This window comes from Peromyscus leucopus, chromosome 8a (assembly GCF_004664715.2).
Source record: "Peromyscus leucopus breed LL Stock chromosome 8a, UCI_PerLeu_2.1, whole genome shotgun sequence".
In the NCBI taxonomy this organism is placed as follows: Eukaryota; Metazoa; Chordata; class Mammalia; order Rodentia; family Cricetidae; genus Peromyscus; species Peromyscus leucopus.
The window spans coordinates 27,233,866-27,250,060 of record NC_051085.1 but is presented as its reverse complement, the minus strand read 5'-3'; the positions used below and the strand labels follow the sequence as shown (position 1 = coordinate 27,250,060).

The 16,195-nt window shown below is 39.9% G+C and overlaps 1 protein-coding gene across 1 annotated transcript; it reads left to right on the top strand.

Moving 5' to 3' along the window:
* The first annotated feature begins 188 nt into the window (after nucleotides 1–188).
* On the top strand, nucleotides 189–11,878 carry Tmem244 (transmembrane protein 244). Its single transcript, XM_028877412.1, is given in 5 exon segments — nucleotides 189–251; nucleotides 364–449; nucleotides 3,277–3,350; nucleotides 8,901–9,026; nucleotides 11,826–11,878. Coding segments are annotated over 5 exon segments (402 nt in total).
* Nucleotides 11,879–16,195: the final 4,317 nt, after the last annotated feature.

The following is a 16,195-nucleotide window of genomic DNA, read 5'->3' as shown; positions in this document are numbered from 1 at the left end:
TCCCGAGTGCTGGGATTAATGGCGTGCGCCACCACCGCCCGGCCTTTTTTTCTTTTTTGTCAAGTATTTTATCACAGCAACACGAAAAGTGACGAACACAATTGGTGTGTAGGATGTCTCTTTGGATAAACGCAGGGCAAGTGGTATGGCTCTCTGAACTGCATTGATCCTGGGTGTCATGGTGTGACATGGCAGTTCACTCTGTCTGCAATACCAGGTACTCTGAGTCCCTTTCAGCCACAAGTCTTCAAGTAATATGTAGTTTACCAATGCCACACATCAGTTATTCTTCTTTTCCTTGTTAAGTAATTTATTGTACACAAAAGCTCAGACCGCTAGATCTCTCTGCCTGATTCCCTACAGGTTGTTCTGCAGAACCTTCTGGTGTGTGCCATCTTATTCTACACTGTTTACTACCCATCACTGAGCATATGTTGCCACTCAAGGGAGCGGCAGGTTGTCTTCAAACACGATTTAAAAGTGGACAGGGAGTAAAAGGAGTTTATACTTAATGACAGGGCTTGATGGATTATAGCTTGTAGATTTTTTGATGGCATCTAAAATTTTGTCTTGAAAGTAAATACAAACTAACATTCTGCTATTAAGAATGACCAAAGTTGGGCCGGGCGGTGGTGGCGCACGCCTTTAATCCCAGCACTCGGGAGGCAGAGCCAGGCGGATCTCTGTGAGTTCGAGGCCAGCCTGGGCTACCAAATGAGTCCCAGGAAAGGCGCAAAGCTACACAGAGAAACCCTGTCTCGAAAAATCAAAAAAAAAACCCAAGAATGACCAAAGTCAGTGCCATGAACAAAGCTAGAACCAGGCAGAATTATTTCATACTGCAGGAAAAGTGAAGCCATGCTCTTCGGGCTGGTATTGAAGCAGAGAGAGTTTGCACTAGACAATATCTGAGAGAGAGCCCACATTCATTTAAGAATTTTCTAAAAAAATACTAGACATAAGTTTGGACTGTAAGCCAGGGATGCATTCTGGCCCAGGTTCTTACTAACTTCCTGATTCACTTTTTAGAAGATCAGCTGATTGACTTTTATGTGTGTGCGTGTGTGTGCACACGTGTCTGAGTTTATGTGCATCCCGCCTAAGCAGGTACTTGCAGAGTATAGATGAGGGAAGACGCCCATTATCTGGAGTTACAGGCAGTTGTGAGCCACCTGATGCGGGTACTGGAAACTGAACCAAACCTGGGTCTTCAACAAAAGCAGGGAGCACATTTAACTGCTGAGCCATCTCTCCAGTTCCATTCTTGATTTGTCTTTAATTAGTCACAGAAGTTCTCTTATTTCAGTGTCTACATTTGTCTAGGGGAAATCATAACCTACAAAAAGCGTTGTCATGAGGACAAAACGAGATAATCTGTGTGCTTTAAAAATTACATTTGTTTATTTATTACCTATGTGTATGTATGTGGGTGCATGTACCCACACCCAAGTAGTAGCTTTCTCTTTCCACCATGAGGAGTCAAGGGCTCCAGCTGAGGTCATCAGGGTTAGTGACAAGTGAATTTACCCACTGAACAGTCTCTCCAGCCCAACTGGTGGGTTTTAATGATACAATTTGTCAGTTTGAGGCATTTTTGCCACATTTTTTTTAAATCTTACTCTAGTTGACATTTTTCTCTACAAATTTAAGTTGCCAACACAATTTCCTTAAAATAAATTATATATACTTACAATTAACTTCCTATAAATTGAGTATTTATGTAATTTAATTTTACTATGAAAGCAGAAAATTCCATTTCGCTATGCAAATTAATCCCCAAAATAAATCAACTGACTTTTGCAATGGAAAGAATGTCATTCAGCAGGCTTGCTGACATACCCACAGAGGAATGCCCAGTGTATACTCATAATCTCAACTGTGGCCTTGGGCTAGAGATAGTAAAAACTATGCATACTCTTCCTGGCTCTCCAAGCAAATGAGCTGAAGATTTCAAGTTAATGTGAGTCTGTGGTGAGGAATTTTTGTTTGTCTTTGTGTTTGGTGGGGGGAAAAAAAGAGTGTCTGTGCAGTCCAGGCTGACTCCAAAGCTCCCTGTGCCTCCTGCCTGTACCTCGCTATTGCTGGGATTGTAAATATGTACCAGCACTAGAAGTGGTGGCGCACCCCTTTAATCTCAGCATTCAGGAGCAGAGGCAGGCTGATCTCTTTGAGGCTAGCCTGGTCTATAAAGGGAGTTCCAGACAGCCAAGGCTGTTACACAGAGAAACCCTGTCTCAAAAAACAAACAAACAAACAAAAAAAACAAAAAAAAAACAGACAAATATAAACTAGCTTTTATTGTTTTCATTGCTTTTAAATAAATACAAGTCAGATTATGTGCATAATTAATGTTATAATAGGTTACTTCTTGGTTATTGTTTGTTTCAAGAGAAATTCAGGCTACATAGCTCAGGATACTCCAAATACTCAGTCTTTCAACCTTAACTTTTCAAGAACTGAGATTTTGGGTGAGGGCTACCGTTTTCAGCAGGGATAAAGAATTTGAGATAATTGGACCTTGAAGTTGTTGACAGCAGCTAACTGGTTGACCAGCTGCCCAGGATTTCATTCCTTATCGTAGTCCAGTCCAGGTGTATAACTTATAGACTCAGCTCTAAGAACAGGAAGGAACCTCACAAATTAATCTCTTTACTTTAAGGTTAAGAACTGAAACTCAGAGACCTTAAATGATTTGTCCAAGTTCACAGTTATAACAAGGCTTAGATTTGTGTCTTTTGGCTTCCAAGGCCCTGTTCTCTCCATATTAAAGGTTCTCCTCGTTTACTGGACAGAACTACCAAGTTTATAGCTGAGACCTTAAATATAATTAAGATTGCTTAATGATCAAAGTGGATTTAAATGTATTTATTGTTTGTTATTATTATTATTTAAATAGGTGTGTGTGCTTGCGTGAGTTTATGTACACCATGTTTGTGCAAACGCCTACTGAGGCCAGATGAAAGTCTCTAGGGTAGAAGTTAAAGATGCTTGTGAGCTGCAAGGTGAATGCTAGGAACTGAACCCAGGTCCTCTTCAAGAGCAATAAGCACTCTTAACCCTAGGCAATCTCTCCAGCCCTGACAAAGTAGATTTAATTGAGCAGAGAAGGCAATACGGACAAGATGTTCATTGACGGCCATCCTGCCAGCCAGTTTCAAAATGTGCTCAACATAGGTGGGTCAAATGTCCTCATATGTGAAGAGTGAGGTGCAAAGCTTCAATGTACAGACCAGATTGATCTCCTTCAGAGCAAACTTTTCATTTGTAATCTCTCAGGGTGTGGGAACTGGATGTCCTGGCACCATTTGACTTCGAAACACGTCCTTCATGGCTCAACACAAATTATAAAGGTAATTGGTTTTTTTTTAATCTTTTAATCCTTATTGATAAGTGGACCAAATGCAAGCAAAAATAAAATATTTTGTGAAGTAGAAAGTGCAAAAACATTAGGCTTTTCTTTTGATTATCTGTAGATGACATCTGACTTCATTAGGAAAAGTAGCATCAAAATTTTTAATGTGGAGTCCTCGAGGTGGCCCAGTGAAGCCTGAAAACCTTGGAACCATGGGAACTATGGGAGCCATGGAACCCAGGTAATAAAAAGAGAGGGCCAACTCCTCTGATCTTCACATGTATGCAGGTCACAATAAATAATACATAGACATTTAAGGGAATATTCCTAGGATGTGGGTAAGAATAGCATAAATGTAGGGAAAGAGTTAGAATTCTCACATTTTTTTTCTTTTTCTTTTTTCTGAGACAGGATTTCTCTGGGTAGCTTTGCGTCTTTCCTGGAACTCACTCTGTAGCCCAGACTAGCCTTGAACTCACAGAGATCCACCTGCCTCTGCCTCCCGAGTGCTGGGATTAAAGGCATGTGCCACCACCGTGCTGCAAATGCTCACATTCTTATGTAAATTTTATTTCATTTTATTATCATCAACACACACAATACATACATACATACATACATACATACATACATACATGCACACACACACACACACACACACACACACACAGAGCGCTTTGTGCTATTTTTATCCACACCTGCCACTCTTACTCATTTGCTTCTTCCCAAATGCCCTCCATCATCCTCCCTACCTCCCTTTTCCTGGTGTGCTTCTCCTTAAGCTGTCGTGTTTCTTGCTGCATGTATCCCATTGCAGTAAATACATTTTCAAAAAAAGGGAGAGACATGACAATGGATTGACACACAAAGTCTTTGTGAGGTACAAAACAGAGTGAAGAGGAGTTTGCACAGTGTTGTTTCATTTTTGAGGAACAGACACCACGGTGTGCGTAGAAAGAAGCCTGGAGAATTCTGCATCGAGCCATGCTCTCCCAGCGGTGGTGACAGAGAACCTTCATTTCCTGCTTTGCTTGTTTTATTTTTCTTCTCCCAACAATGCAGACTTGGTTGCAAAGGAAATGTTCTGTAACACAGAAGAGGGCGACTGGGGTTGGTGACAATTAATTGGATGTTTCAAAATAGCTAGTGGAGAGATCTGGAAAGCTCCTAACACAAAGAAATAACAATATATGTCTGAGATGACAGATATGCCAGTTAGCGTGAACTATCCGTTACACATCACGTACATGTATCAAAATGCCACACTGCACTCCATAAATAGACATAATTATCATGCATCAATTAAAAAGTTAAATAAAAATCCACTTCACTCCAGGGGGAAACATTAAGAAAGAAGATACTCGGGCGGTGGTGGTACATGCCTTTAATCCCAGCACTCGGGAGGCAGAGCCAGGTGGATCTCTGTGAGTTTGAGGCCAGCCTGGGCTACAGAGTGAGTTCCAGGAAAGACACAAAGCTACACAGAGAAACCCTGTCTCGAAAAACCAAAAAAAAAAAAAAAAAAAAAAAGGAAGGAAGGAAGAAAAGGAAGAAAGAAAGAAAGAAAGAAAGAAAGAAAGAAAGAAAGAAAGAAGATACTTAGAAAAAACTTGTCTCTTTTAAATTTGATATGTTTGCACGATAAATAACTTGTATCTCATAAGTTCACAAGCCTGGTGTGTTAATAGGTGAACCCTTTTACTCTGATTGTACACAAAGCACACTTGTTTTGGGGCATTCATGAAGAGTTTGCTTCATTTTTAGAAAATTCAAGTTTAACATCATTTTTCTTTGTAAAATAAAACACATAAATCAGGAGAGCTTAAAACACCTAGATATAGAAAAGAGAAAAAGGAAATAAATCATAAATGTACACTCTCATTGCAGTTATTCCTAACATTATGTTAAATTTCATCCTCCATTTCAAAAAATGTATTGTTGATTCTTTAAACATTAAAATTCACCAGGAAACCACGGAGTGATCTTTTCTGGGGGAAAAAACTATAGAAATGTACAAACTTGCCTGAAGCTAGAAAAAAAACAGATTTCAAATAAATATGATTTGTATAGGAAACTTGGTCAGCTAGAATTACTGAATTCTAATAAAAAGTTTAAGATGCCTTCTTCCAATGGATAACCTTGTTTGGGGGCCATTATTGATTCAATTTTGGGTAGCAAAGAATCTGTCAGAGCAAGAGATGTTTATCGTAACAAGGTAGAAGATGTCAAGCACGCTATTAACTTTCTCTTCATGCACTTCCCTATTGAACTGGGTTTGTTTTTGCACCAAGACTGCAAAAATGATAAAGAGTTAGTTATTTAAAAAAGTCAGCTATGGACTGTACATGTATTTGGAATAGGGGAAAGACTTCAGACCCATCTGTTCGTATTTATTCTTGCCTTTGGGTCAGTCAGTGAAGATGGGATGCCACAGGCTTAGTGGAGAAGAATATTTACATACAGTAGAGGTCAGTGGAGGTCCTTGGGTATCTAACTCAGGTTGCATTGTTATTTTCTGTTAGGAAACGCGGATATTTGTGCACAAGTAAGTCCCTAACCTTGTAAATCTTTAATTCGGGGGCTTTGGAGGATGAAGGTTAGTTAGACCGCTTTAATTTTGTTGCTTTGAGAATCTAGGCTTGTCTGATTGGGAGGTAAGTTTCCCGGCAGTCTCAAAGCTCTGGCCTTGGATTTAGGGTCAAGTTTCTGGTCTGTTTCAACAGTTCGGTTGCCCTCAAGCTCAGATGTAGCAATGGCAATGGGAAATATGCATCCAGTGGGCCTATTTTATGACTAATATCTTTCTGCTGTGTCGCACAGGTCAGTCTAGATCAAACAGTAGTCTGTTCCCAACCCTGCTCATTGTCCTTGAACTCTTGAAGGTGATACTGAATTGCTGGTACCCTGACCTCAAGTTCTGTACTTTGAATTGTGTTTGCTTTCAAACCCTAAGCAAAGCTTAAGTGTTCTTCATCAGTACATGCCAATACACCTTGTGACAAAAGACAAAATTCACCTTCTCCAAGCAGCTTTAAGTTAACTTATAAAATCAAATGTTGACAATAGAAATCTCTCTAGAATGTGTGTGGGAGCCCACAGAGGTTTCCTTGTGAGATCTGAGCTCGTTTTACCCAGAAGGGCTGCATAAGGGGATGACTTGATCACATGAGTGATTACTAGGTGTTTGAAAGGATTGGCTTTCAATATACTTGCCTGTGCGATGTGCTTTGATCTAGCAAGGGGGAGGTCTTTTGCCTCACCCCTTGGCGTTGTTATAAAAAGGCCTATTGAAGCAACAAAAGGGGCCATTGGGTATTGACCTAGGTCCTCCCAAAGCTATCCCGTGTTTCTGTCTGTCTCATCTTTGCTATCTTTGTATCTAAAATGTTTCTTATTCCTCTCTCCTGCTCATAGGAACCCTTTAAAAAGGTGGGAGGGTCTCCCACAAATGTGGGATGTGGTGGCACAAACCTTTAATCTCAGAACTTGGGAGGCAGAGGCAGATGGATCTCTGTGAGTTTGAGACCATCATGGACTACATAGCAAATTCCAGGCCAGCCACGGCTACATGGTCAGACCCTGTCTTTTTTTTAAAAAAAGCCGAGGAAGCAGGAGGAATGTGTACTAGGTGATATCAGTAAGATGCAGCACAATACTTCCTTCCTTGGTTTTAGTGTGCAGAACAGGATGAACTGATAGACAGCTGACTTGATGGACAGGCTAACCTGATTTACATTAGTCAAAGGGATTTCCATGCCATAGAAAAAGGAGTTGATGTGAATTCTCCATTCATTTTCCGAAACCTATTGAGTTAAATGGAATGAGACTGAAGAGGAGCATGAGGGATGCCTTCAGAAGATGTCGCCTGGAACTCACTTGCTAGATGTCTTTCATATTCTCCTCTGCAATTTCTGGTTTGCTAGTTAATAAATTACCTCCACACAGTAGGAAATAGGGTGATTATTTTACTTTCTGCTCTGCTCTTTCTCACATTTGCCTGCCTACATTTATTGATTCCAGGATTATATGAATACACCAATCATTTGATAGTTTTAAAGTGAAGGAAAGGGAATTTTTATGGGACTAGTATTATTTACAAAGGGACTTTGGTGGCATATCAAATACATTTGTTAAAGTTGGATGGATCTCTTCCATGAAACTATTATCATCTTTAAAAGCCACCAAAAAGGCAAAGAGCTGTCCCTTCATATGCCCAAGGCACTAAGATTTGTGGTCCTGACCTGTAAATAACCAATTTTTTATATTCATTCATGGAAAGCCCTGTGTGACAACCAGTGGATTTGGGAGCATTTCCAGCTACACCAGTCATTGATAAGGCTTTAGTTCACCTATGGTGATAAACCTTGCTTTTCAGATGACTACCTGAACATACCAAATGATTGCACAAGCACGAAGGAACTTATTTCTAATTAAGCACTGTGTGTACCAAAAGAAAAGAAAATTACCATTGAATAAACCCATTCATCTTTTTATTCCTAAAAACTCAGAACTGAATTTTTTCATTAATTTCATTAATATTTCATACTTCTTAAAATTAGATTCACAATTCAATAGCTGGTCTGCCTGCATGGACTGTGTTGTAACTTCAATGTTAACCACAAAAACTGTGAAACAGAAATTATATTTTGTTGTTGTTTTTTTAAACATGAGGATAATGAAGATAGAAAATGTGAGAAGTTCTTATCCACATTTGAATTTGGATAAGAGAACATTTGCAAAACTTCAACCAAAAATACTTTACATGTATGTGCATGTGTTTAGGAGTGACTACTTGAGCTTAGATAACCTATCAGGAGCTCCTCCCTGGGGAAGAATGATTCTCCCTCTCCTTGGAGCCACTAATGGCCTGCAGCTCCCCATGCATGGTGGCTTGTCAACTGATCAGTGTAGTGGGTGGCTGCTCCAGCCCTTGACCTGGAAGTACTACCCCCATTGAGGCTTCCAGTAACTGTCACACCTACGAGTCGGGGCCGAGAGAGGAGTCCTTAAGACCTGAGAACCAGATGCACCAGCTCTCCTTTCCTGGATCCTGGACGCTGGAGATAGACTGAGCAGAGTTCCCCAGAGAACACTGCTGGACTGCGCCACACCTTTCCCGGACCCTGTAACCTATCCCTTCACTTGTAAGTTACCCAACAAAATAAACCTTCTTTTCACTACATGGAGTGGCCTTAATACTTCCACCAATAGATCATACTTATGCAGGTCTTGTTAGGTGACCATGTGAACTCTGCAGGTTGTATTTATGCATGTATACATACATCTGCATATATATGTAACAATACCAATTAAAGAAAAAGAGGTCATGCATTTTGGAGGGAAAGGGGGAGACATGGTAGGAAGCATGAGAGTGAGGAGTGAAAATGATAGAAATACAGTGTTCAAGTATAAAGTTCTCTAATTTAAAAAACGATTAAATTTAAAGTAGTTCTTGGCAGATTAAGATTTCATGGTCGTGTGTTAATTGCATTTCAGAATTGTTAAATATTCTAAGCACAAATAATCACCTTCTTTCTTCTGTTTGCAGTCCTCTTAGTCTCAACAGAAGTCACCTACTTGGTTTGTGGATTGCTTTTTGCTCTGATTGTATAAGAATGGGTTTGGGATTATGTGATTTCCGTGACTATACTTCCTGTACTCATCACATCAGCTGGTACGCAAGATAAAATAACAGAAACAAGGAAAAGTGTATTACATCTGATGTATCAAAACCACTCTTCTTTTTATTTAAAATTTTTTTTCATTTTACATACCAACCCCAGTTCCCCCTCCCTCCCCTTCTCCCACCCCATCAACCCTCCATCCACTCCTCAGAGGGGGAAAGGCCTCCCTTGGGGAGTCAACAAAGTCTGACATACCAAGTTGAGGCAGGACCAAGCCCCTCCCCTCTGCATCAAGGCTGAGCAAGTTATCCCACCACAGGGAATGGGCTCCAAAAAGCCCGTTCATGCACCTGGGATAAATCCTGATCCCACTACCAGGGGTCCCACAAAACCACTCTTAAGAGTTGAACTTGTGCTTTGGCAGGAAATGGTTCCCACCAATTCTTTCATTCCAGGGCTGTACTGACATGCAAATGTTCCTCCTCTTTTCACATTCAACTACCATAGGCTAACATAGGCTTTGCCTCCTTAATAATTATTTTTTTTTTCCAAAACTTTTCCCTGGGACCAAAAAGATGAGGAAACAAAGAAAACCTAGTGTATTTACAAGTCAAAGGTTATTTTTCATAGTTCCAGTTCTGAGACAACAAAATGACTAAGGAGATAACACTTCTGGTCACCAAGTCAGAAGACCTGAGTTCAATTCCTGGGATACACAGGGTGGATAGGAAAGAAATGATTCCAGCAAGTTATCTTTGGACCTGAACATGTGTGTTGTGGCCTGTGCATAGGTGTATTTAAAATGTGAGTGTATGTAACATGAATCTTAAAAGGTCTTATTAATAAAAAACAAAAACGAAAAACAAAAAAACACAAAAGACAAAAGAATGCAGAGCCAGATATTGAGGTGAAAGCTGAAAGATCAGAGAAACAAACAAGCCAGCCAAGTGCTTACCTCCACAAAATCCTCAGCCTCAAGAGAGAGACTTCCTGTTTACTCATACCTTATATAGCTTTCTGTGCCCTGCCATCTTACTTTCTTCCTAGTGCTGGGATTAAAGGCGTGTGCCACTGTTCCCAGTGTGGCCTTGAACTCACAGAGATCCAGATGGATCTCTGCCTCTGGAATGCTAGGATTAAAGGCGTGTGCTACCACTGCCTGACCTCTATGTTTAATATCGTGTCTGGCTTTGTCCTCTGATTCCCAAGCAAGCTTTATTGGGGTACATAATATATCACCACACATGTACACATGCACACACACACACACACACACACACACACACACACACACACACGGGGGGGGGGGGGTGTTGAGAATAAACATTAAAAAGGAATATCATTTCTAACATGTCTTTGTTTTTAACTGATGATCTTGGGAGTCAAAATTAAAATACATTTGCTTTGCAGTTCTACCTTTTACTAAGAGGGAAGTCATGAACAAGTCACACCTCCCACACAGATTTCCTTCACTGCAACAGTGGGGAGACCTGGTGGGTGAACTTTCAATGAGATCCTGAGAAACTGTCTGAAGAGCAGTTAGCACATGACACTCAGGGAGAGATAGATAGTTCCACCCATCTCTTCATCCAGCTGTTCAACATTTACTCTTCTCTAATCTTTTCTCCTTTTCTATCCTACATCATTATTATTTTTTTAAAGCATACTAGTCAAAGTGTGGGTCATTTTCAAGCATGTTCTACCTCAACGTTAACTGTTGCTTATCACCAACTTTAACCAGTCTTGTATCTCCATTGCCTTGATATATGGATAGAATGAGCTGCCACCAGCTCAGTAGCACACTTGTCCAAGTGAATTGCTTCTTGCCAGCTTCACTGCCTTAGGAAGTCCCAGCCAATTTACCTTCTAGCTTTAGTATCATCAGACACAAGCTCTCCATCTCTCCATCAGTTTGTCAAAGAATCACTGGGTAGTCCCCCCTCCTCCACGGCCCTTTCAGATTCTCTATTCTACCTTAGGGATCTCAGTTTTCTATAAGATAGCCATAAGATAGTTGTTTAAAAAAAGGGGGAGCATTTGGGGGCATCATATGGTCCAATCCTTAAGTTTGAGAGGAGTTATTAACTCTGTAATCAGAAAAAAATGCTATCAAATTGCCTGATACATGCCATGCAGAAACTATTGAACAAATGCTTGATGGAGCACATATAGATCAAAGCCAGCAGTGTGGTGGTACACTCCTGTAATCCCAGCACTCAAGAGACAAAGGTTGATGATCACAAGTTCTAGGCCAGCTTGGGCTACATAGCAAGATTCTCAAAGCAATTAAAACCAAAGAGAAGTGATTCAGAATCCCTAGGGTGTGAGGCACTGGGTGCTTAGCACAGTCTTGGAATCATCACTACTGCTTATTCCTCCAGATGATCTCTAGACAATTCACGATGCCTTTCCTATGGGGCGGTGTTACAAATATTCACCTGAATAAATGAATGACCTTCTACAGAAGTGGTTCTCAACCTTCCTGGTGCTGCGACCCTTTATTACAGTTCTTTACATTGTGATGACCCCACACCATAAAATGATTTCCATTGCTACTTCATAACTGTAATTTTACTACTGTTTGCACCATAATGTAAATATGTGTTTTCCTATGTTCTTAGGTGACCCCTGTGAAAGGCTCATTTGACCCCCAAAGGGGTCATGACCCACCAGTTGAGAACTGCTGCTCTACAGCAAAATAAAATTTGGCTGCCTAGTTTCATGAATTCAGACAAAAATATTGTCATATGGATATGTTTGATCAAACATAAATATCTCTTGGTAAGTTAATAAAAATGCATACTTTTGGACATGAACGTCAGCATTTTTTTTTTCTTTTTCTATTGCAGTTACATTGGCATTCCCCTTGACGTCACATTGGTGGGCTGCTTTAGGTACATGAAGGGCTCAAGTTTAGATCCTCTAATGCACAAAACAATGTTAAGTAGAATAAATGTTGGAAATAGACTTTACCTTAGGCATAGATTTTATTACATTATTCTAAGATAGTTATGAAATTGTCTGAATTATAAAAACCATTACAATTTTATTAAAGATAGAATCTACTGGTTGTCTCTTCTGGCACATACATGCTCCCAGGACAGCCCCAAAATAATCCACACCAGACATGCTGCATTTTTAGCATGTGTTTGAGTCAAAAATAGATCAGTAAACACACACACACACACACACACCCTATACTCTACTTCTCCTTTTTATATAATTTGAACCTATGAAGGACTGCCATAAATGTCCCTTTATGTACTGAGCAACATATAAGAGATATGAGGGGAAGGGAAAGTGAGACAGCCTAGAACAGAACTCATTCCTAGAGATCCTGAGGACCTAAGTGAAGCATGCACAGCTGGGCATCAGGCCAGGCAGCACAGGCATTGCTGGCTCACAGTGGTTCAAATCCAGAACATTCCAAGCCTTACTAATTTTATGCAACACCTAACTTAAAACCAAAGCTGCCCACATCCAGCTCCTCCTTAGTTCTAAGCAAACGAACCTAAAAAGTGTGTGTCATGGAGTTGGATCCCATAGAAATCGTAGGTAGGAAAATCAAGTGAAACAGTCAGCATGCAGGAAATGAGACAGTTGGTGTCAGTTTTCTTCCTTAATTATATTGTGTAACGATCAGAGAGTCAGGAAGGAGAGAGAAGTAGGTTCGCAGCTCCATCATTTGTTTATATTAATAAACGACCATGTAAAGCGAAGCCAGGCGTCTCTAAACAGATTTCAGTGCTTGTCAAGTATGGAAACTATTTACTTATAAATCTGTTGTATTTGGCTTCCAAATACAAAGATTATGTAATTTGTAAGAAATATTATTCTTCTTGATTTGGCAATAATCTTGTCTAATATTTTCAATCTGTTTTGCAAACAGCAGGCAAACCCAAACATATTCTGGTATTGCTACTCAGTATTAATGGCCCACACAAAATTAAAATATTTAGGTTTATTGATTTCTTAATATGAGCCAGGGCCTTTGTACATATCTCACTAACTTTACTACAATTCTGTAGGGTATTAGATTCTAATTTCTCAAATGTGACAACGAAGCTTACGGAGCCAGTGAGTCCTATAAGTAGGCAATTTTTGTGTGCTTCGGGCCACCGTCAAAGGCGCCTTCGCATAGATACCCCAGGACTATCCTACAGAGAGCTCTCTGGGAATGCGCAGGAGAGAGAGCAGATCTTACAGAAACGTATGGAGGCAACCACTCCTAGGCAATGCAAAGTGCTAACGAAGCTGAAAAAAAAAAAAAGCTAGGGTGGTCATTGGAATCAACAGTTCCGAGAGGGCTCCCCTCTTTCTTTCTGACCCTAGAAATGTTTCTCCCCGTCTCCTTGAACAACAGAAACATCCAAGACAGGTCTTGGGAAATAAGACTTGGTTGAAAAATAGCGAATTTCTATTTCCACTCTTGACAAGAAAATTACAGGACGGCTTTATTTATTTATTTTCAAGAATTTGAAACAACTCCTAAGGGCTATTTATAGCATATTCAGGATCCAACCCCCAGCATAATACCTGACCCATAATGGTGTTAATACATATGTGTTGTGTAAATATGGAAAGAATTAATGAGATGTCAAGAAGTACCAGAGCTTTTCCTTCAGTGTGGTAAGCTCATTGAGTTTCACATAGGGAACATATTTTAGTGAATTATGAGGGAGGCTGTTGAATCTTTACCTTGGGAGGGCTAAGAAAGAAAATAGATGATTGTTTTTGTAGACTATTATAGCTATTGAAAGTTTTACTATGATTACATCACATGATACTTCACTTTCATATCATATATTTATATAATTATATGCTTGTATATAAAGTGGGAGAATAAAGATAATTTTGATGTAGTCCAGAGGACTACATGACTTTCGTTACAAGATTATATAGAATCAAACCCTGGATGTGTATTTGTGACACACTCTTCTCTTCAAAAATGACATTGTCATTTCCACACGAGTACAGGAAGCCATGGAACCATTGTGACTATTTTTGCTGCTCACACAGGAAACTGAATTCATTGATGTAGTAAGAAAATTAGCCAATGAGCTGGCAAGATGGCCACTGAATAGCTCTAGTGCTGGTATTATCTGTATTCACTACTTACTTTCCTATCCATGGTTAAGAGCACTGGCTGCTCTTGCAGAGGACCTGAGTCCATTTCCTAGTACCCACATGGCACCTAAAAATCATCTGTAACTCCAGTTCCAGAAGCTCCAGTGCCTTCCTCTGGCCTCTGTGGGCACTGTAAGCACACACACACACACACACACACACACACACACACACACACACACACATAGGCCAAACACCCATGCACATAAAATAAAAAATTAATGAATCTTTAAAAATAAGAAAGACAATGAATCAAGCCTCTTCATTCGCTTCAGCTGGCTGTTGTCAACAACAATTAATTATCTCTAGTGCCAGTGTTATCTGTATTCACTGCTTACTTTCATATCCATAAGGATGAAGTCTTAACTTTCTACCTTTTTGCAGGTATTGTTTGGTACATTCAGATAACACACATAGAAAGTACTGAGGTTTTATCTGGCATAAACCTTTCAAAGATGAAAATTTTAGTAAGCTTCAAAAAGAGGTGCTGAAATGGAGGAAAGAGGGCAGGTTGAAGGACCATACATAGAGGTTAGGGGTGTGGCACAATTGTGAAGTTCCTGCCTGGCCTGTGTATTATCCCCAGTACAGGAAAATAATGCTGTGGAAACAATTTCCTTCCAACTGCATCTACAACATACAGAAGTCTACCTCACTGGGGCCCTGGCCATCTCCCACACATAGAGAATGTCAACTCAAGGCCAGAGAAAGTTGCCTTTTGGACATAATAAAATAGTTCAAGGAATTTCAGTATTGATAGCTGTGGTTGTTTTAAGACGTGGGATTATTCAGACAACAGTCACAGTATGACACATGACACTGTTGTCTTTGTTTTCCTTTGAGTGAAAATGTAGACAGCAGACTAAAATGGCTAGGTGTCATGGAAAGGTGGTCGCTGAGTCTCTCTCCATGGGTGAGGAAGTCAGTAATCCTCGGGGCTTCTACCTCAGGGCGGCTTACCTGTCACAGGCACTGTGCTGTTACTGGCACAGAGGCAACGGCAGATTTATGAGAACTCTGTAATTGGATCAATAGTGGTTGGATCTATATTTTAAAGGGAACAAGAATCACCGAGCAAATGAAACAAAACCTAAAACAGGTCTCATTAAACCAAATAGCACAGATATGTTGAATTCTAGCTTTAAAAACTCGTCCTATACTGAAAGTTTAATGTGGATGGTTTCCTACCATAATTTTAAAAGATCATTTATAAACGCGTGTGGGCATGCATGCGCGTGTGCTATGTAGTAGCGATACAGACAGTAACAGTAATATCACAAAACAAAGGCAACAGCCAGGTCTGGTAAAACACATCTGAAATGTTGCACCCCTGAGACAGAGGAATGGGGATTGTTGAGTCTATCCTGGGCTACATAGCATGACCATGTGTAAAACGACAAGAAAACAATAACAACGCGAACACACGGCAGGCGGATAAACTGAAAGAATTAAGAACTGTGAATTATATGGCGAGAGCTCTGACATCATGTCTCTGAACTGCCGAGTTTTAAGGGCTCCTTACTATTGATTTGTGCCTGTTCCCTGCAGGAAGTTCTAAAATTCAATGATTTACCAGCCCTAGAATATATGCACCGCTCTCTTCACTGATTCTGTAAATGACTTCATGGCAAATGCTATGTCAGTTTCAGGAACATTATTTTAGTGATGGTGATTGTTCTTATTCATAATCTTAAGCATGAATTATTCATTACTGGCAGTTAACCAGAACTTCCCTTTTATTTACTTGCAGTTTCCGGCTTAATTTCAATGATATGTGGAGGCCAGATTTTAGTATAGTGTTTGTTCAAAGACAACTTTATCTATCCAGATCTGGATAATTTTTAACAGTACAACTGGATTCATTTACCTTGGAATTGCTAAGCTATAAATATTGTGTCGAGCTGTATTCCAAAATGAATCACTCCGTATACCTTATAACTATAAAAAGCACAGAAGTGAATGGAGAACAGAGTGATCTTAGCAAAGAATGCGTAAGCAAAATTTTGCAGAACTTCTAAAATGTGATGTTTCTGAAAAATGTTTTCTATAGAATATTAGTTCTGAAGAATGTTAAGGTTGTTGCTAAAGGAAA